Source organism: Jatropha curcas, chromosome 7, assembly GCF_041381405.1.
Source record: "Jatropha curcas cultivar XTBG-Jc1 chromosome 7, XTBG_Jcur_1.0, whole genome shotgun sequence".
Lineage (NCBI taxonomy): Eukaryota > Viridiplantae > Streptophyta > Magnoliopsida > Malpighiales > Euphorbiaceae > Jatropha > Jatropha curcas.
In genome coordinates this window covers 17039642-17062885 of record NC_143157.1, presented here as the reverse complement: position 1 = coordinate 17062885, position 23244 = coordinate 17039642, and the positions used below count along the sequence as shown (strand labels likewise).

Sequence of the window (23244 nt, the reverse complement as noted above, 5' to 3'; positions counted from 1 at the left end):
GGTTGTGCATTAATTAATTTAATCCGCACTATATTTTAAAAATACTTAAATCAAAATAGCCCAATTCAATAGAAAATAAATCAAATATTATTTAATTTTGTCAAATATTCCTTTCGTCTCATTTTGCTTGCATGATTTGATAAAACACACATATTAAGAATTTAGTTAATAGAAATTATTTTGCCTTTTTTTACCCTTTAACTCATTAAAATGTTAATAAAAATTTTTCATTTAATAAAGAATCATAAAAATTATTATAAAAAATAATTATATATATATATATATATATTTAAAAACTTTATAAATATTTTAAGACATTTAAAATATAATAATAATTAAATAAAATAGAATTGATGGAGTATTATTTATTTGAATTTCTGGGTCTGCGAGTTACGCGTGGTATAAGATTTTTTGGATAATAATAATAATAATAAATGAAGTTATTACTAGACGGTCTGCGTGTCAGGATGGAGAAAAGGAATAAAAAAAGGAAAAAGGGGAAGGAAAGAAAATGGAGAGGAAATCTGGGAAGAACAAGGAAAAGGAGAGAGAGAGAGTTTTACAGAGGAGGATATGGAGCTTGAACATTTCAGCCATATTCATAATTTGATCTATAATGAAGAAGAAATAAATGACGAAAACAACAATGTTTGTTGTGGGTGCAAGCAGCTAATATCAGGTCCTAGTTACAATTGTTTCAAATGCAGCTTCTTCCTCCACAAAGGCTGTGCAGAGCTACCTAGAGAGATCAACCATCCCTTGCACAGGAAACACCCTCTCACTCTCTTAATGGTCCAGCCATATTCTTCAGGACGGGGCGTTTGTGATCTGTGCAGTAGATCTTTAAACAACATGGTCTACAATTGTTCTCTATGCCAATTCGATCTCGACATCGATTGTGCCTTGAAGCCATGTGTTTCTGGTACACCTACAGGTAATTACGAGCATCAATTCTTTCACTTGTTGAAGTCAATTAATTTCACTTGTGATGCTTGTGGGAACGAAGGGACTCGATCTCCTTATATCTGTATTATGTGTCAAATTATGGTTCATAAAGAATGCATTTCACGACCTAAAGCTATTAGAATAACAGAGCATAAACATGTAATAACCCACTTCTATTTCCTTCAGAATAGTGAATCCACAGATCAATCTTGTGGAATTTGTCAAATTGAAATGAACTTAGACCATGGTGGTTATTATTGTTCTCTCTGCGATTATGTTGTTCATGTCGATTGCGCAAGAAAACATTTAATTGGGGTTGAAGATGAAACTCACAAACTTGGTACTGATGCTCTTGGAGATTTATCTATAAAATCAACTAGTGATGATGATGCAGACGAACAACTAGTTGCAGAGAACAAACAGTTTAGTCATGAACATGGTTTGGCCATTATTGATCAGGTTAACAACAAGAAACGTTGTGTTGGGTGTATGTTACCATTGTCGTCTGCTTCAATAACCTATGGTTGTCTACAATGTGACATGTTTCTGCACAGGGAATGCTCTGAATTGTCTACTAAGATAAAACACCCACTTCACCGGCACTCGCTTACTCTTCTCTTAAAAGCATATAGCTTTGATGGGTTGTTCAAATGTAATGCTTGTGAGCAATATTGCCATGGATTTTGCTACCATTGTGAGAAATGTGATTTCTACCTTGATATTAGATGTTCTGCTATTATATCAACAACTCTTAAGCACCATGGCCATGACCACCTTCTTCGCCTAGTACTCAGCAAAAGAAGCTATAGCTGTCATTGCAGTGCTTGCTATGAAACCAAGTTCAGCTATTTTGAGTGTGAAGATTGCAACTTCTGTTTAGACTTTAAATGTGCTACTCTACCAATCTCAGTTAGACACAGATTTGATGAGAAGCATCCTCTTAAGCTTAAATATGATTTTGTTAGCGACAGGTCGTTTGACCATTACTGTGAGGTATGCGAGATGAGAATAGACCCTGGGACTTATGTATTCAACTATGCACCCTGGTTTTATGGGTGTGAAGAATGTGACATTTCTATTCACCCTGAATGTGTTCTTGGAAGGTACCCATATATCAAGTTTGACAGAAGTAGTGCTTATTCACTTAGTGGAATCCATTCACATGGTCTCACTTTAGTCCAGAAACCTTTTATCTTGGTCAAGAAGAGAAAGTTCTACCCGCCATGTGATGACTGCGCTGAGCCTTTTGACGAGGACTTGGCTCTGCAGTGCAGTCAGTGTAATTTCATCATCCACCGGAAAGGTCCTTGTTTTACCCAAAACGTGCAACAGTAACGGGAGAAACAGACTTTGTTATTTATGAAGTTACTGAAAGTCTTCTTATAACAATTCTTGGTCTTGTACCCAAGAGTAATATTTTTTTTGTTTATTTAATATCTGATAAATGAGATGTAGCTTATAAGCAACATATATTCCAATTATATTTCAAAAAAAAAGCAAGAAACAAACAAAGACAGCCACGTTACATTACATATTACGGCTGTGTCCAGAGATGGAACTGTAACATAAGACATTACAGTGACTTATTGAGGATGAAAGGGGAAAAAAAAAGAAAAAAGATCTGGTACCAAAACGGTGTCGGATACTCGTGATAATCACACGTCAGGTACTTCCTCCTTGACCACAAAATTGAAACCAAAGTAATTGCAACCGACATAAACACTGTCGTCTTAATGGAATCATCGGAGGGTCCTCACGAATTATATGTTGAGATTTGTCTATTAAGAGATAGATTTGTTTTTTGTATTTATAGAATGTATATCTTTAGAATATCTGATATACTTGATTTGTGTAATCCTCCTTCTTTTACGTTGTTTATCTCCTATAGTTTAGGAACTGATGTATTATATATTAGAGAGATCATTCCTTGTAACAGATAAGTTGATATTGAATGAAATTGTGAAATTCAACGTGGTATCAGAGCCTGAGGAATTGTCTCTGAAATTGTCGAATCTGTAACAATGACGGATGTCTCTAAATCAACACCTGCTCAGGTGGTTGTTCAATCTGAAGGTGTTTTTAATGCAGGTATAACACTGGATGAATCTAATTATGATGTATGGTCACAACTAATGGAAATGCACATCGCTGAACGAGAGAAACTCTCGTTTATTAGAGGGAAGAAGGATCCACCGTCAGAGGAAGATCTAGAATATGAAGCATGGTATGGTGCAAATCAAAAGGTCAAGAGATGGCTCTTGATGTCTATGAAACTAGAAATCATGAAGAGATATCTCAGGTTACCTACAGCTCTGATACCATGTTGAGAATCTAGGCCCTAGGAGCAATTAATCAAATCAAATTCAATTATTTATTTAATATTGGGCTTATGGTTTGAAGCTATCACCGCGAGCCTGGTTTAGAAGATTCACACAATCGATGACAGCTTTCGGTTATCGACAGAGTAACCAAGAGCACACTTTATTCTTTAAAAGGAACAATGGGAAAATTACAGCGCTCATTATTTATGTCGATGATATGATAGTTACAGGAGATGATCCGGAAGAAAGAAGAAGGTTGCAAGAACATTTATCAAGAGATTTCGAAATGAAGGATCTTGGTTGTTTAAAATACTTCCTAGGAATTGAGGTTTCAAGATCAAGAGCAAGAATATTCTTGAACCAACGAAAATATGCATTGGATTTGTTGAAGGAAACAGGAATGACAGGATGTAAACCAGCAAATACTCCAATAGAAGGAGGATTGAAGTTGTGTGTGGAAGAAGATCAAACTCCAACTGACAAAGGACAATTTCAGAGATTGGTAGGGAAATTGATGTATCTCTCACATACAAGGCCAAATTTGGCATATGCTTTGAGTACGATCAGTCAATTTATGCATAATCCGAGTAAACAACATATGGATGCAGTAACACATATCTTGAGGTACATAAAAGTTGCACCAGGAAAGGAAATTTTGTTCCGAAAGAACTCAATTGAACAAGAAATTAAAGTTTATACGGATGCTGATTGGGCAGGTGATATTAGTGATAGAAAATCCACATCTGGATATTTTATATTCGTAGAAGGGAATCTTGTCACATGGAGAAGTAAGAAACAGAATGTGGTAGCTAGATCGTCTGCAGAAGCTGAACTTAGAGGAGTTGTACTTGGACTTTGTGAAGGATTATGGATAAATCTTCTTCTTGGAGATTTAGGATTTGCATCTGCTCGTCCAATTAGCTTGTACTGTGATAATATAGCAGCATGTGATATTGCCCATAATCCCATACAACATGACAGGATGAAACACGTGGAGGTAGATAGATTTTTTATCAAGGAAAAGCTTGATAATAATGCCTTGAAGGTTCATAAGATTCAGTCTGAAAACCAATTAGCAGACATTCTTACTAAAGCAGTGACAAGTCAGATTTTCTTAAAATGTCGTGACAAGTTGGGAATGTGGGATATTCATTCATCAACTTGAGGGGAAGTTTTGAGATTTGTCTATTAAGAGATAGATTTGTTTTTTGTATTTATAGAATGTATATCTTTAGAATATCTGATATACTTGATTTGTGTAATCCTCCTTCTTTTACGTTGTTTATCTCCTATAGTTTAGGAACTGATGTATTATATATTAAAGAGATCATTCCTTGTAACAGATAAGTTGATATTGAATGAAATTGTGAAATTCAACGTTATACCTGTAATTTTCTTCAAGTTAGTGTTATATCATGTCTCAAAGAATCCACAGAAAGTTTGAAGTGGGGGTGTTATTTGCTATACCTGTCAATTACTAAAGTGAAGTAAACCAACAGTTGAATCTCTTTTAAATTTAAGAAGATTTTTGAATAAAACAGAAATCAGGTTCAAAAGGTCTATGAAGAGACATCTCTCATAAAATCAAATACACAAAAACAAACCTAGCTATCAAGCAAAATAGCAAACAAAGCAAAACCCTTCAATAAAATTAAGGAGAAACTCGCAAAAGGCTAGAGGGAATAGCAACCCACAAGAAAATTACCAAGCAAAAACCCGGAATTAATAGAAAATAAATAGAATAAATCAACAAAACTTAACCTATAAACTATTTTCTCACAAACACAATAAAAGAAAGGATAAATGATAAATTTAGTGTATCAACTTTTGATTTTCTGTCAATTTGGTATACGAACCTAAAATGTTTATAATTGGGTGGTATACTTAAAAAAAAAAAAAAAAAAAAGCTAATCAAATGTTAACGGATGATGTGGTAGCCCAAAATATTATTAAGCAATTAGCAGGCCCTATAAACATTCAGTCAGCACCCCATAAGCTGACATGTAATAATTGAGTTAGAAAAACCTAATACGATGTGACCTTTCTCAAAATAACATTTTATTTCTTTTTACCATGGCCATCGATAGATCAAGCAACAACAGGAGCATCGTTGAAGTGTTGGGACTGTGGTGCTCTCCTAAAGTATTTTCAGGAGGCTCAAAAGCATCCCGAGCTTTCTCACTCCAATTTCTTTGAGTCGACACAGGCCGTGCTCAATCTCTTTTGCATTATTTGTAAAAAACCTTGCCGATCCAAAATAGTACTGTTCAATCAATATTAATTTTAATTTTTCTTGTTTTTTGAATTAGGAAGTTTTGTTTTTTGGAAATTTTGAATCAAAATTTAGTAATTTTGTTGCTGGTTTATGGGACCTTGAAGGGAATTCAAGTGATTAATTGTGCATTTAGTCTTAAGATTTAAAGGGAAAAATAGTATATTGTTGGGTTTTGAGTAAAGGCCAACATTTTGACTCTGCAAGAAATTTAAATCTTCATTCAAGATTTTATTTCTTTTCATATAATTTATTTTTCTTTTTCTTTTTTTTGTTTTGTTTGTTCATAAAAGAAAGTGATTTGTTTGTTCAAGATTTTAGTTCTTTCTGTTTTTTTCGATCTTTTTCAGCACTCTTACTGTTTTCTATTCATGTATTTAGTCTATACCTCTTTTTATGACTCTTTTCATATAAGGTATGGTAGTCATTTCACTAGTTTTGCCACGTTAGATTAGATTTTTCTAATTCAAGTATGTCATGTCAATCCACATAGAATGTTGATTAGATATTTATGGGCCCATAAATTGCTTGATCATATTTCCGGCTATCATATCATCATTTTGATACTTAATTGACTTTTTTTAACATTTAGGATTATATCTTTGTATCGAAGTAGTAGAATGGTTTTAAAATTAAAAAATACTCTACTAACATCTTGTTCCATTTCTGAAAACTATTCTCATGTAGCTTGTACACAAAAAGTTATTTTCAAACTATTGGAAGAGAGATGTTCCAAAAATTTACTTACGATGACATTAGTCAACTACATGTATCTTATTTGGCGTTCCACAGTTAGATTTCGAGCACCAAATTTCTTACTTAGTTTTCAAAAAATAAGAAAAAAAAGGAAGGAAAAGGTTTGAATAATGATACTGTCACGACCCATTTCCGTGGGCCGGACCGGCACTAGGACCTGGATTGGCTTAAGGCCCCCGAAGCCCGTAGTAAGCCTAACTTATTTAAATCTCACATTCTATTCATAATTATGGATTCAGGCCCATTAACTTATTTCACATATGTATCCAAAATACAGTTCATATATTTAACATGGACTTTTATTATTTATTTACAACCCAACTGGAATACAATTGCGGAACTCTACCTTTACATTTACATCATTATTTCTATCATTAACAGTCTTCTATTATAAGTGTTTCAACTCCATAGGGCTTTCCTTTCTTTCTATTACCTGAAAAAAAATAGTAGGCAGGGGTGAGCGCCAAACTCAATGAGTAGGGTTAGATAACCCTCTCACCCCACACAATCACACAGATGCTAAAATATTTTTATCTGGTCACTGATTAATTATATGATCATGTAGTTTGTCACACAAATGGCAATACAACAGCAATCACAATTATTATCACTTTCATATAATCATATCATGTGGAAATTAGTCAGTGGCGTCACCGAAACCCCCAATGAGCAGTCCTCACACATGGCCCATCCTCTCATAACGTGTGCACCAGGGAGCCGATCCCCCATACGGCCAACTGGTCTAATCCTCACTTGACCAGTCCTCTCATTGTTTTTCCATTCCCTCTTTTCTTTTCCATACCAATAGGAGGCCACCTTGTGGTTTTCCATATCATCCATATCATATCATCAGGTGCACACGGGGGAGCCGATCTCCCATATTGCCAACGGTCTCGTGGACCGCCCTCACAAACCCATGGTGACCCACTTCATCTCAATTCCACAAACAAGGCACAACAATATCACATCACAGGTAATCAACTTTAATCGGGACAATAATGCAGCACAATATGGCAGTTTAACAAAACAATGCATGATAACATTTAGCCGTGAATGCATGAATGCAGGCGGATGATGCGAATTATCTAACACTACTCACAGTTCTTTACTGTCCTTAATAGGACCCTCTTTATTATTTCCCGTTCTCAGCTTTTGTTTCGACATTCAAGAGCTTCGCAAGCATCTAGAAGGAAATTCTAAGTAAGAATTCCAATTCAAGAAATTTAATCTTTATTCGCTAATTAAAGTCGTTATTTAATTTACTAAACTATTTAATTACAGTAGTCTTGTTTATTCAATTATTTTATTCACATCTTTAATATAAGTGTTTTTAGTGAGTTTAATGATTCATAATAATGATAATATTAGTAATATTAGCAAATCAAAATAAAAGTATCATTAATCATAGTATTAGTTATACCAACAATTTTAAGAATTATTTCCATTTATTAATACAACTAGATTTGTTATAATACTCACACATTAGGATATAAATGGTTTATACCACCAATACTTTTTAATTGTTATTTTCCTTATCGTCCATTAACTATATTGAAGTCCGGTTCTTATACGATGCTCACATGTAACTAAAGTATCTGTATTTCAATTCATAAAACTCCAATTTTTTTACTAATTCAATTAATCATGTAATTAATTAATTAATTAATTAATTAATTCAAAGTTTTGGACTTTACACCGAAAATGAGTAACCAGGCCTTACAATGTACCGATCGAAAATCGGATTTGATTTCCGTGTTCCGCGCGAAGAGGAGATCATTCTGCCTCTTGAAGTCTCACCGGAGTCTCGCCGGACCGCTTCCGTCGCCGCCGTGCACGATGGCAAGGAAAGTCAAACCGCCCAGAAATTTACAACGATCACACCATTCGACTCAAAAAGTTGCAAGGAGTCCAAATCTACCATCCCCGGCACCTGAAGTCGAAGAGATTGGCGAGATTCGCCGGAAAATCGAAGAGCAGTGCTGTCGGAACAAACGAGCTCAATCCGCGCCGCTGGAAGTCCAATCAGAGCGAAGGAAGGTTGGAACCGTGTCCAGCATCGCCACGATCGCCACCTCCATTTTGCTAAACGGTGGCCGGAAACGAGAAGGAGAGGGAGGAGGAGGGGCTGTCGCGCGAGAGGAAAAAGAAGAAGAAAGAAAAGGAGAAAAAGGAAAAGAAAGGAAATTGGGTTTCTAGGCCATTCCGGTTCGATTCGAACCAGTTTGGTCCGATTTAGTGATTTGGTCTCATTTTGTTTGGTTTTCAAGTTTTTCACTCGATTTCCGAATTATTCGTGTGGTTTTCGACAAATTAAATTAATTTTTGGGTCCGGTTCGATTTATTTTGATTGTTTAGTTCCGTTCCATAATATTTTCTCCATTTACTCAACAATAATAAAATATTAATAGCAATCATATTTGATTTTTGGATAATTAATTTATATAGTAGTTACATACATACACATAAATTTATAATCGATTAGTAACTAGAATTCCGTTTTAATTTCATCGAAAATTTTAAGTTTTGTCCAATCGAAAATTCCGAATAATCTGTTTTTGGGCTTGGGTCCAATTCGAAAATTTGGGCTCGAATTAAGACTGTATTACATTTACAGCCTACACGGTCAAAAATTCCGATTTTTGATTTAAATTAAATTTGAAAGTTTCGAAAATAAAAATTCGGGGTATGTCAGATACCCTATATCATTATTTATTTTCGTTTGATAATTATTTTTTATTTTCTTTTGGGATAAGTACTTGATTTGAGTAGGACTTACGTAGTCCAAGCGTTCGAGCTTAAACAATTCACTTATTCAGACTAAGCTATAACATTTGTTGGGCATAAATGATCAATATTTTATAGGAAGACTACTGATAATATATAAATATATATTAAAAGATATTAGATTCTTAAATAAACTCTAACTAACAAATATCATAGGATTTCCACTATCCTTATCCAAATATAATTATTTCTCTCTTAATATATATGTCCAATTAATTCTTCCAGGGGACTAATTCTCAATTCTGATAGTTAACAATAATAATACGCACATTCAACAATTAAAATTTTTAAGTTATAACATTTAATTTTATTTTTTACTTAAATTAGAATGGAATTAAACTTGATAATTTTTTATTTAGAGTTAGATTAAACTTCCTAATAGAATTTAGATTCAAATAGAAAATTAACATAACCCATCAAAATTAAACTTTATTTTTTAACAAATAAAATTTTCAACCAATAAAATTAAAATCCTTAATTATTGTCAATCCATAAACTTAGCACATATATTTTAGGAACCCAATGTCGTCCCATTCACACTTTTAATTATTTACACTAGTCTTTTTATGACGTGTATTGCACGTTGACTGTACTTGCTATTCATACTCGTTTAATTTTTTTATGTACGTTCACTTATTATTTATACTTGTTTTTATTTCTTAATATTAAATATTGGTTACAATTTTTATCTTATATTATTTAGATTTTTATAATATTAAAACAAAATTTCATCTGAAATAAATGTGAATATAATGGTAAATTAATAAACAATAGTGTGTATATATACACACCTCAGTTCAATTTATATTGTCATTTATCTAAAATTCATTATAACTGTATATTAATTCTACAATTTAGTGTCTGAACTCTTCAAAAATTTATATTTCAAAATGTTTGCAATCAATATTCTAAACCAATAATTTTTTTTAATCAGGTGTCTTTATCCTACGTGGCTCACTGAAAACACAAATAAGACTAATAAGATCCACTTAATGTTCAAAATTTTGCTTTATAGGACAATTTGTGGCTTGATACGTCAGATTTGACATGTCAAATAGGTTTAGGGTAAAAATCCAGGAACAAAATTGCCCTTACTCTTGTTACACATTCGACTTCTTCAACTTGGAAAGACAAATAAACCTCAAGAGCTGCATTCTTGTGCTTCTCATAAAGCTTATCAGAGAGATTACGAAGAATAGTGAAATCATGATAAGTGCGTCGACGTTGGCCATGATCGGAGAAACTCCAAAATTCCTCGCAATTCCCGTGACTCAGATTTCAATTCCTGAAAGACAAGAAAAATCAAATTCGTTTCCTAATCTTCTCATGTCTGAATATAAATATTTTTATATTTCTTTTAGAGTTCGATAGTTTTCAGAGGCACATAAAGAAGAAAGAAGAATTCAATGGAGGGAAATCAGATCTGGAAGAAGATAGAAATGAACGATAGTATTTCTTTCTTTCTCTTTCTTTTTTAATCTTTTATTTGTTTAGTTTTGGAATGGAAAATGTGTTTATTTTGTTTTGTTATCCTTTCTTTTTATTGTTTGGTTTGTCCTTTTCAGTGAAATGAGTTTCAAAGGAGACACAGTCTTCTCTTCTGTGTGCTTAATCACTGTCACAGAGGACGCTAACAGAGGCTACATCTTATTTGGAGGGGCCTGTAAATAGTTAAATCACTAATTTCCTTTTTTGAAAATAGAGATTCGTTTGGCTCTGGAAATTGGGAGTACATAGAGGAATATTCATCATCAAAGCAGCGTAAAGAAAGAGTTGAGGACGGCGTGAATGATAGGTGGAATGGTGGAGATGACGATAGAGGGGAGAGGACTAAGAAGTTGAAGGAGAAGTCCGATGTGTACAAGAGTAAGGGCAATTTTATCCTTGGATTTTTACCCTAGACATGTTTGACATATCAAATTTGACAAGCCACTAATTGTCCTACTCAGTAAATTTTTTGAACATTAAGTGTGTTCCACAAGTCTTATTTGTGTTTTTAATAAGCCATCTAAGATGGAGACATTTGGTTGAAAAAATATTTATCGATTCAGAAATTTGATTGCAAACATTTTTCATTAAGGCACTTAAATAGAAATTTTTAAAGAGTCCGGGCACTAAATTTATAATTAAGCCTCTATAATATCACTTAATAAATACGTTTCAATACATATAGATATAACAATAAAATATTATATATATTTTTGAAATTAAAATTTTCAACCGTTTATTTTATTTAAAAATAAATTTAAAAGTAAAAATTTAAAAATTTTGAAAGGTTATGTAGATGCTATTTGAAAATTTATTTTTTAAAAATATATTCAATCAAATTATACAAACATAAAGAAAAAAATTGATATTATAAAAAAAATATATTTTTTTTATCTCTCTCCTAAATAAAAAATTTTGAATTATAATAAAAATAGAATCAAATATTTAAAAAATAAATTTGAAAATTTCCAAATGTCATTATCATATTTTTTATTAAAAGTAAATTTAAGAAAAAGATAAAACTTAAAATTTTGAAATGCTTATTTTTCTATATGTATTTATTTAAAAAATAATTTTAATAACTTATATTCAATCAACTAATAAAATATAATTTTTTAATTGGTCACGACTAAGGTTATTATAGAATATTCAAATTTTATTAAGGGCATTATCGAAAATCTCATTATTCTCCCTTATTTCCACATTTATATATAATATAAATTATAAATTATATTATATATAAAATATAGATGTATAGAAGAAAAAAAATTAAATTTGTAATTATTATCTTAAAACTAATAGTTAAATAAGACAAAGAAATTTAAAAATTTCAAACTCAAAATAGTATATACCTAACTATTAGAGTAATTATGAATAAACTTTGAAAATATCTTCAACATCCAATCAAATATAGTAGAAAAATAAAATAAAATTCTAAAAATTTCTAAAAAAAGAAAAAAAGATGTCTGAAAGAAGAGAACGTCTAAAACTTTCTACTTGTTTTAGCTTTAACATGTATACATAGACAATTAAATGTATAATGGTTATTTTTACATTTTAACAAAAACTACTACCAAAATTTTCATGCTAATATTTATCAACTACCGGTTATTAATCACCAACTATTTGCTATCGGCGGCTAAAAACCGCTAAATCAAACAGGTCTTCAATTTTAAAGGGCTATAGGGACTTGCATGTTTTATGCTTATGACATTTGGAAATTACTCTGTCTATATGTTGTATACGAGCCACTCATTCAAAGCAAACGAATAATTTTTATAAAAATATTTTTTTAATATTTAGATTTTTTTTAATTTTTTCTTGAAGTGAAACCTCCTGAATTTTTATTTTCAAAACTTTTGAATTTTTAATAAATCAAAAATCTGAATTTGTGACGGTATGAGCTTAAGTATCGAGCAATTTCAATCTGGACCTAAAGTGCGAGTTGGGCTCAAGCCCGAAACAAGTTATTAGAACTTCTAGTCGAAAAGAATTTAAACTTCTTGAGAATTGATATTGGACCACTTAAAATAGTAATAAAAATTTTAATTACCACTTAAGTAGGTGATCCTAAATTTAATGCACTATTTTTGAGTAAATTGAGAAAGATATAAATTTGACTGAAAATCATTAGGAAATAAATCAAACTAATAAGAATTAAATGGGGTTATACAACAAATATTTAATTATGGATAATAGGAACCGTAAATCAGTTTTGATTTTTTGAAAACCAAGTGAAAACTCGGAAAACCAAATAAAAATCGAATCGAATCGTTAATTTGAACCAAACCGGTTGAACCAAATCGGAATGGCCCAGAACTCTCTAGACCCATCTTCTCCTCTCTTTTTCTCTCTTCTTCTCTTCTTCTTCTCGCACGCAAGGAGCAGCGCCGCTCCTCCTCCCTCTCCTCGTTTTCGGCCACCGCACGATGAGCACGAGGTGGCGGACGACTCACCTTGCGCCGCTGGTCGAGTCTCCGGCCTCCTCTCACGCGGAAAGGACCTCCGTTGGCGCGAATCGGGCTGAGTTTAGTTGACAGCTTCTTCGCCTGCAACTACTGGCGACCCGCGCCATTTCAGGCGATTCCAGGCCACGAGTCAGATGCGATCGACTTCCCCTCCTCCCCTGCTTCCGTTTCATGGCTTCAATCTGGAGTGAGGTCGCCTAGATCGAAAAAAACCCATGGAAGGGCGGCTAGCAGAAGGTTCAAGGGCTATTTCCGGCCAAACAAGGCACACTTAGCTCAAATCGGATATATATTTGAGGTCCTTGCACGATTTCGAACACTTTGGTGTATGTGTTGCTCAATTCTGGCGAAGGTTGATTTTCCGGCCACCGTGCACGGCGACGGCGGGCCGGCGACACTCCGGCAAGGCACCAAAAGGCAGAATCTTCCTCTCCTCGTGTAGACTGTGGATTCGTTGTCCGATTATCGATCGGTACACTCTAAGACTCAATTCGCAATTTTCGAATAAATTCCGAATTAATGAATTAATTGAGTATTTAAGTGAATTAAATTGAACATTGTTAAATATAATTCATGAATATTAGGTATAAGAGTGATATCGAAATAAGAATTCTAGCTAGGAATTATATAAGTTAATTTTCGGAATTTTAAGAAATATAAATAGGAGGAATTAAAATTTATGGTATTATGGAAATATGCTTGTAGGTTAATATAAAGTAAAATTTAATTGGTATTAATATTATTATTATTATTCTCATGATAAAATACTTAACGAATAGTATCAGCATTAATATTATTATTCTTAATGATTATTATTATTAGTATTATTAGATGTATCTAAAGGTTATAAATTAGAATAAATAAATAAATAAGGAAACATTATATATATATAAATATACGATTGAGTTTGATATGTGAGTAGAGCGACTAGTCCAAAACTAATAATTAGGGTAAGATACATTTCTCGAATTAGACCTCTTATGTAGAATTTTCTTATTATTTTATTTTAGATGTTTATAAAGTCCCGAAAGGTGAAGACAAATGCTAGAAGCGTGCAGTAATAAAGATAGTCCGCTTGCATTCATGCATTCACGGCTAATTGTTATCATGCATTATTTTCTTGAATTGCCATATTATGATGCATTATTTGTTGATATTAAAAATTGTTTGATTACTTGTGTTGTGATATTGCTATGCGTTGTTTGTGTAGAATTGGGATGAAGTGGGTCACCATGGGTTTGTAAGGCTGTTCTTTGTGATATGGATCCTGAACATGATGAACTGATGAAATTTGACCGTTAGCCGGGTAAATGGGAGATCGGCGCCCCCGTATGCACTTGATGATATGAACTGTATAGAAACCACAGGATGGCCTCTTGTTGTTGCGCACCTGATAATCTAGATTTGATCGCAGCCAACAGGGTGGCCTCCTGTTGTGTGCGCCTGATGATCTAGATTGGATGGAGACCACCGGTTGCCTCATGTTGGTATGGAAAAGAAAAGAGAGAATGGAAAAACAATGAGAGAACTAGTCATGTGAGGATTAGACCAGTCGGCCAGGTATGGGGGATTGGCTCCCTGGTGCACACGTGAGTGGATGGGCCTTGTGGGAGGACAGCTCATCAGGGGTTTCGGTGACGCCACTGACTAATTTCCACGTGATGTGATTATATGAAGGTGATAATAAATGTGATTGCTGTTGTGTTGCCATTTGTGTAACAAACTGCATGATCATGTAACTAATAGAGTGACCAGATAAAAATATTTTAGCATTTGTGTGATTGTGTGGGGTGAGAGGGTTATCTAACCCTACTCATCGAGTTTGGCGCTCACCCTTGCCTACTATTTTTTTTAGGTAATAGAAACGAAGAAATGCCCCTATGGAGTTGAAACATTAATTATAGAAGACTGTTAATATACATGTAAAGGTAGAGTTCCGCAATTGTATTCCTGTTGGGTTGTAAATGAATAATAAGAGTCCATATTAAATATATGAACTGTATTTTGGATACGTATGTGAAATAAGTTATTGGGCCTGAATCCACAATAGAATATGAGTTTTAAATAATTTAGGCTTACTACGGGCTTCGGGGGCCTTAAGTCCACCGAGGTCCTAGTGCCGGTCCGGCTAGCGGAAATGGGTCGTGACATGAAGTGAATTGTCGATATCCTTGTTTGTCCTATATGTCTTTATTAGATTTGTTTGATGATATATGCAATCTCTCTAGTAAAATCTAACACCAAATTGACAATATTAATTTTATTTATTTATTAGTTTTTTTTATTCATTGGATGTTGCGCAGGCTGAAATAATATTATTGATCACATACAATAGGAGTATTTCCCTTTTAACTCGCTAAATTAAAATAAATTCTTATGGTGAAGGAGACTCAAACCCAAGACCTTATACTCAACCCAGTGCAATTTTTTTTTTTTCCTGTAAAAGGAAAAAAATAAAGCAAAATAAAAACACACTAGCAGACTTACGTACACAATTATTTGGGATAAGTTCATGCATTCACAGATTTGTAAATGGAACTGCAAGCTTATAACTTTTCCTCTGAGGTTTCAGTACGGAATTTGAAGCAATTGACGCCACTATAAACACCATCATGCTTGACTGAAACATTTAAATTGCCGTCAGTAAGGGTGTCTTGTTGAGTGTAGGAGAAGGGAACATTGCATGATCCAAGTGTTGCAAGAAGACTAACTGTCATCTTTGTCATTGGCGACACACTAACTGGGATTGTTTTTGTCAATTGGAGTGATCCATTTATCGTAGTTCCCCACTCGTATTCCTTTTCCCATTTTTCGTTCACTTCAATGGAAGAATCCATAATCTTTGGAATCCCAAGTGAGACTTTCATACTAATAGAAGTTGAGGTTGAGGTACTAGTAGTCCATTCATACTTCCAGGCTTCTGTGTATGACATTTTCACCTCTATTTTTTGGGTTTGTTGTGTACTGTTAGAGACACAGGAGCGAGCCAATTTTAGGATTGATTCATCATAAACTGTGGCGTCGTCCAGCAGGTACTCCATGTTGTAAATTTGCTTCACTTTGACAAGCTCTTCTAGCACCAGTGACTCTGTCTGTCAATACACTACAAAAAAATCACAAAATTGCGACTGACAAATCGGTCACAAATTATGAGAAATCGATCGCTAATTCCATTTAGCGATCGATTTGCGACGGACATTAATCGGTCACAAAAGTGCTCGTCGCAAATTATTTTGCGACCGAATTACTAAGCGGTCGCAAATTAGCGACTGATTAATCGGTCGCAAAATCGGTCGCTAATCAGAGACCGATAAATCGGTCGCAAAAAGTGGCAGTCGCAATTATCAAACTCGGTCGCAAATCAGTCACAAATTCTCGGTTATACTTTGGTTGCAGTTCGGTCGCTAGTCGGTCGCAAAATATAATTACAGGCAAAAAAAATAATTTAATAATATTAAAAATCACATTTTTTCCAGTGTCAAAAATCGACATATATATACATCACAACCACAAGCATCATCATCAAGATCAACACAGTAACAATGTAAGAATGGAATTGTAAATGTAATGTACTATACAAAATATGAAAAAAATCACTGAAAGCTAAAACGGTCCGAAATCAAATCTACGAGGTCGGTCCTCTACACAATCCAGTGTCATAGTGTCGACAGGAGTATTTGCTGGATGTGTCGTAGTGTCGGCAGGAGTGACCAAGGTATCGACTGTTAATATTATTAAGTTATAATAAGTATTGCATTTAATATAAATAAATTAAAATTGAAAAAATTGATTAATTACTCGTGATATTCTCAAAACGATTTATATTTATGAACAAAAGAACGATCCTTTAGGACAGAGTGAGTATATATATTTACTCATGTGTTTCGAGAATTACGACAATATTTAGATAAAATACTTTAACAATGATAATACCAAATAAACCTTTACAATAAGTGTGAATCGAAGTTTTCATTGAGTGTATTTTGCAAAGTCATTGATTCAAAATAAAAAAATTGAGAATATAAATAGAAACTAGTTTAATCATTACAAATAGCTAACCTAATCGTTTGGAGCTTGTTCATGAAATTGAAGGGGCTTCATATTCAAATGAATCATTTTATTGTCTATCTTTGCATTTCCATGATTTTGTTGATTCTCTCCCTTTGTCGTCTGATTCATATTAGATTGTTGGTGCTGATTTTGTCCTTTCTTGATCTCATCATTTCCATCTACTGCTTGCAAATTTGGGTCTACAGCTACTGTACTATCACTTGGAAACTAATCAAAATCAAAATTATTATTAAACATTACTGTTCGTTTAAACTTTTAAAAAAAAAATTGATAAAGGGCGAAAGACAAACCTCAACTCTTTGTCACAGCAGAAGAAATCTTCTATACGTTCTTTTACCTCCAACATGAACGCTCAAATCACATTGCAAACAAAGCGAATTTCCATCTACTTCACAGTAAAAGAAAGCTGCAATTTTCCAAGAAAATATAATGTAATTTTTTCATCCAAATTCTAACTTAATTAAGTTGGTTAATTACAATTATTAATTACCAGGTGCATTTTCACATATGTCACAGCAAGGAACATCATTGGGATTTGCCAAACCTACTCGCACGTGCCGGCTAGCAAGCTTATTACATATATGTACCTGCCATTGGTCTTGTATAGATCAAAGCTTTCACTGTATATATGTATATATATTTTAGGGGAAAAAAAAAAGAAGTTTCAAATTGATTGATAAAAAAAAAGAGCTTGCCAACTTGATTAATATACAATTCAGAACCTCAAATATAGTTAAAGTGTAATTAATTAAAAATTGAAGGTGTTTATCATACAATTTTGATCAATATCTGGTTTTCATTAGGTTTAACTAATTTACAATTAAGAACACTAATTTGCAATAACTTTAGTGGTATTGTAATTATCTCAAAAAACTATAAGATTCTAAGAATTCAAACTCCAATCAGAGTGAAATTAATTTAATACTTAATAATACTTAAGTATTAACTTAATAATACTTAATAATATTTAATTTTAATTAATCCTTAATTAACAGTCAACTACATATTACTTAATAATATTAACCCTTATTAGAAACTAAAACATCCTAATTATTATCAAATTCATGCATATAACTTATTTTGAACACTAACAAAATTTAATTGAATACTTTACTTATAAAATTGAATACTTTACTTATAAAATTTCATCTAGGAATAAAATTACATTGATTAAACATTCATTAAATTACATATATAATTTTGCCTAAAATATAAAAAATTCCAAAATTATCATTACAATATCACATTTTCTTTTTTTCCTTTTCTCATTCATTTTAATAACCCAAACAATGCAAAATAACAACTAAAACAACTAAATAACAACTTATTTTTTGTCATGCAACTACAAGAACAACAAAAAAAAATAGAAGTTCCCAAAAAAAAAAAAAAGAAAACGAAAAAAAAAATAGAAACGTACCTGAACTGACGACCCCGAACGACAAGGAGACAACACTCTCCGGCGACCGGCGCTGCAATGGAGCAGAGAAGGATGCGGCAAATGGCTGGGAACGGTGCTGCACACGGTTGGGACGGCGTTGCGAATGGAGGAGGAGAAGAAAGGAGGAGAAGAAAGAAGAAGAAAGAAGAAGGAGGGCGCTGGCGTATTAAAGCCCTAAATTTTGCGACCGACCAATCGGTCGCAAATTATGTAAAAAATCGGTCGCAATTTTAAATTCTGCGACGTCGTTTTAATGTAGAGCAAAATTGAGACCGATTTGCGACCGCCAGTGTCGGTCGCAAATAATCAGTCGCTAATCCTTCGCAGAAATTTGGTGCTGAATTGCAGCGCGCAATTTTGCAACAGAAAACTATCTGGTCGCAAATTCATCGCAAAATCGGTCGCAAATGCGTCTTAAACATGTCACAAAATGGAAAACAAACTGGCAGAAATTATTAGCGCTACAATTAGCGACGGATTGAGCATCGGTCGCAAATCCGTCGCAAATTCTGTCGCAGTTTGGTCGCAAATTGGTCGGAAGATATTAACTATCACAATCATCGCAATTGGTTGCAAAATAATCACAAAATTGCGATCGACACAAATCGGTCGCAAATATCAATCGCAAAAATGTGTTTTTTTTGTAGTGATAGTCGTGGCCCAAGAGCTGCAGCGAGACAATTCACCGTGCCACCATAATCAGTTCTACGTAAAAATCTGTCATTGCCCTTTCTACGGAGGGCAATAGCATTGCCCTCAAGTTTGATTGGCCAAAACGATACTGCTGGATCGGAGTTGGAAGCATCAGTTGTAATTGGGTATATCCAATTTGGGGTAGCCCTCCAAAATTTTCCATTGGAATCGTGCTTCACAAGGATGCTTCCATCCAGATTGGTGAAGATTTGCTCCCCAACTCTGTTATCGCCAATATCAGTAACTCCAAATTCCATGTGATCGTCACCACCACCTCCATGGTAAAATAGGTATTTCCCCATTATCGCCCTTGATCGCCACATGTTTGGGCAGTATCACCAAAGATTCCTAATCAGTTACAGAAAGGTGAAGGAGTATGAATTACTATGATTTAAATGAGATGATAGTCAATATTTAGAGTTTTTGACAAATTAGGAATCATGGTTATTCAGATTTGATGGAAATAGAAGTAATGATGCATCAGCGTATATACAAGAGCAGACTTACTATACTTTGAGATTTCATGAATATGTAAAAATTGTGGTTCGTATTGATCTCACTATGCTTATATGAGAATAAATTCTAAGCCAAAATGATCAAGAGTTTATAAGTGATCATTGTTAAGATAGAAAAGATTGGTTAATAGTTCATAGACGTATTTATAAGTCATGGAAGATTTATGGATTTATGTGAGATATCTATGATTAAAAAAAAAAAAGTGAAATTGCTATGACTTAGTGAGTTCTATTTGGATGGAACTACCAAATCATTAGGGATAAATGGTCAAGTTGGGATAGTTTATATGGCACATTGCATGATTTGTATAACTTTGTGATTGTGTATAACTCTTTTATGTATTGAAATTTGGAACTTTGGTTTAATTTTTTTTTCTTGAGTGGAACTTGCAAGTATGCATGTATGACTATATGTATATATGCATGCCAGTATTTGAGATTAAGTATCATGATGAAATTAAGTTATTAACATTGTTATGAGAATAAGCTATATAATCTCAGGATATGTTCATATAATCTCATCATGCTTTATGAGAATTTACCTTATGCAAATCTTTGAATATGTTATTTAAATGAAATGCCTTGATATGTATCTGATATGACGATATGTTTGGTATGGGAGTTATATAGGTCATTGGATTGAGTGCTAGATAGAATAAGAGACATTTATGGATTTTTCTTGTAAGGGAATTAAAGAGGATAATTAAGGATCTAATCGGTTTTATGCAAAATAAGTTTATATTATAATTATGAGATTAAAATTTTTAAATATTGAATGGTTAAATTACCTATTATGGATGTTCATTTGGGAGAATCACGTATAGAACATAAGGATAATAAGTGTTAGTCGATTAAGGAAGAATAAATTAAGTCGGAAAAATATTATGAGATTTGTAATTGATTAATTCAAGCGAATTTCGAGGACGAAATTCTTTAAGGGGGGTAGAACTGTAACGCCCCATTTTTTTGTGTCTGAAATAGTAAGTTTACCGGTGTGTGAATAGTACCACCAGTCCGGAAGTCGATATTATTTTGGTCCGAAAAAATTACTATATATGTTTTATATTTTCTTTAATATTTTTGAAGTATGCACACATGATTTGTATGGGTAGAAAGTAAGTAATGAATATTTTTGGAGAATTTAGATAATTAGTAAATAGTGAATTATGGTATTATATTAATTAAGGAAATTAGAAAAATTATTTTTATGGAGTAAATTTGAGATGGTGTTATATTAATTAAGGAAATAAGAGGAATTATTTTTAAGGATTAAATTTGAGAATTTTGTGGAGATAAATAATATTTTAAAGGAAATTAGTTGGAGAATAATTTTTAGCCATTGGATGAGATTACTAATGACTTAATCTTAACCATCCAATTATGGTGAAAAGACTAAAATACCCTTGTTGCTCAAATAATTGAGCAACACTTCTTCTTTTTCTTCTTCTCCTCCATTTCCAACGCCAACTTCCTCTCTTCTTCTCTTCCTTGTTTTCTTCACTTATACTCACTAAATCCACCAAATTTACACCATTAAACTTGATTTAATTAATCAATCTTTCAGATTAAAGCTTGAGAAATGATTTTTGGTGAATAATTTCAAGTAATTTGGAGGACAAAGGGTGGAGAACCTCCTACCAAAGAGAAGGGCAAACTATGGCTTCAAGAGTCTTATTTAAGCTTATTAGAGCTTATGTTTAAGGTAAGTGTTCATAAACACTCTTACCTTGTTTAAATTTTTGATTTTGTGAAGTTTATACTACTTTATGAAAATTGGGAATTTTATATGAAATGATTTGATTATTGAACTTTGGTGGTATAAATGTGTTCTTAGGAGATTTCTAAGCATGCCTATATGTTGAATTGATGAGGAAAACATTTTCTTCTTCATTTTCCAAGAGTGGCAGAACCTATTGATGAATAAGGCCTTAAATTTTCTTGTTATTCTTTGTTGTTTTATGCTCTTAAGATGATATTTGATGAGTATTCAGTATGTGGTAGAAATCTCTACCTTGTATATAATTTAAGTAGCTGAAATTGGGAAAAAGTGTTATTGGGTGTAATTAAGGACTATTTTTTTATCCTTTTTATTTTCCATTGGTATCTGAGTTCTTCATGAAAGTTGTAGGTCTATTTCTTAGCTTTCTAACCCATCCTCTTGGGTCCAATTTGGATATATATAGCTCAACTTATGGCTGAAACACCCAAACTGACTCTGTTATGACGGGCCACATGCATCATGAATTGAGTGCCCATTTTGACCACTATAATGACAAGATTATGTTTTGAGTTCTTCATGAGAGTTGTTTCCCTGTATCTTGAGACTTCTCTGGTTTTGGATTGGTTTAATTTGAGTGTTTTGTTAAGGAGGAATTCAATAAACATTGGACTTGGTTCTGCTGAATTAGGTCTGGACTGTTGGTCTGTGTTCCTAGCTTTTGTTTTCTACCTTACAGATTGATCTGGGCTGTGGTCCTTTCATAATAATTGTAGCATTTTGTCTTAGCTTTCTAATGAATCTAATTTCATTCAAATTGGAGCCCTATAACTCAAGTTATGTCTTAATAACACAGCAAAGGTCAAATTTATCTTCATGCTGGAAATTTTCTATGTCTTGAATCATAGGTTTATTTGGATAAAAGTATGTATGAATCAGGTATGAGGAAGTTTCTCTTGATTATTTGTATGTTTTAGGATTTATTTGACAAAAATAAAACATAAGTTTGAAAAATGTTGTTGTGGATATGTTTAAATGGATATAATGTGAAAAGGTGTGGAATTGGTTTAGATAATGCATGATGAGGGTTGAAATGGATACTTTTGTGTATAAGAGTTATGTTAGCATGCTTGATTGGAGAAGAAAATTTCTCCCCTTGGTTTTCATTAAGAGGTCGAACCACCTTAGGGTAGTAAGGCTTTCTTAATTATTTTTTTATATATGACATAAGTATGATTATTGTGATAACTTTTATATGTTTAGAGTTTTAAAAAGAAATGGGTATTTAAGGTGTATGTGCTTTGAATTGTGAATAAGGAAAGTATGATTTTATATGATAAATTTCATTATGACTTTAAGAAAGTTTTAAAAGAAAAGGAATTTATGAGAAATTTCCTATATTAACACTACAAAAAAAACGCCATTTTGCGACTGACCAATCGGTCGCAAAATGGCTCATATCGGTCGCTAATTTCACGTAGCGACCGATCTGCGACCGATAGATATCGGTCGCAAAATACCTGGTCGCAAAGATTTTTTGCGACCGATTATTTCATCGGTCACAAATTAGCGACCGATATAATCGGTCGCAACTTTGAATAAAGCGGTTGTAATTTTTGGTCGTGGTTTAATTGGAAATTCAGTCGCAAATTTGGTCGCAGAAGATTCTGTCGCAATTTTTTTAAATCGGTAGCAAATCGATCGCAAAAGGTAAATTTAAAATTTTAATTTTTGGTATCAAATCGGTCGCAAATCGGTCGCAAAAGGGAAAAAAAA

At 33.1% G+C, this 23244-nt stretch overlaps 1 protein-coding gene, 1 long non-coding RNA gene and 1 pseudogene across 3 annotated transcripts; 2 read left to right on the top strand and 1 right to left on the bottom strand.

Moving 5' to 3' along the window:
• Nucleotides 1–458: 458 nt before the first annotated feature.
• Nucleotides 459–2413, top strand: LOC119371596 (uncharacterized). 2 transcript variants are annotated; one of them, XM_089724358.1, is made up of 2 exons: nucleotides 794–934; nucleotides 1132–2413. In XM_089724358.1, the coding sequence occupies exon 2, from the start codon at nucleotides 1177–1179 to the stop codon at nucleotides 2278–2280; it is 1104 nt and encodes a 367-aa protein (XP_089580484.1). In that variant the 5' UTR covers nucleotides 794–934; nucleotides 1132–1176; the 3' UTR covers nucleotides 2281–2413. The 2 variants fall into 2 exon arrangements, with proteins under 2 accessions (XP_089580483.1, XP_089580484.1); XM_089724357.1 differs by having other exon boundaries at nucleotides 459–2413.
• A 10432-nt stretch (nucleotides 2414–12845) lies between these two features.
• Nucleotides 12846–15045, top strand: LOC149494809 (uncharacterized). The gene is made up of 2 exons (XR_016321883.1): nucleotides 12846–13506; nucleotides 14245–15045. It is a non-coding gene; the product is annotated as an uncharacterized LOC149494809 (long non-coding RNA).
• Nucleotides 15046–15573: 528 nt separating this feature from the next.
• On the bottom strand, nucleotides 15574–19605 carry LOC149494808 (uncharacterized; annotated as a pseudogene).
• Between the last annotated feature and the right edge of the window lie 3639 nt (nucleotides 19606–23244).

Excerpts from the sequence above, each read along its gene's own strand:
- LOC119371596 (XM_089724357.1), top strand. The coding sequence starts at position 574 with ATGGAGCTTGAACATTTCAGCCATATTCATAATTTGATCTATAATGAA.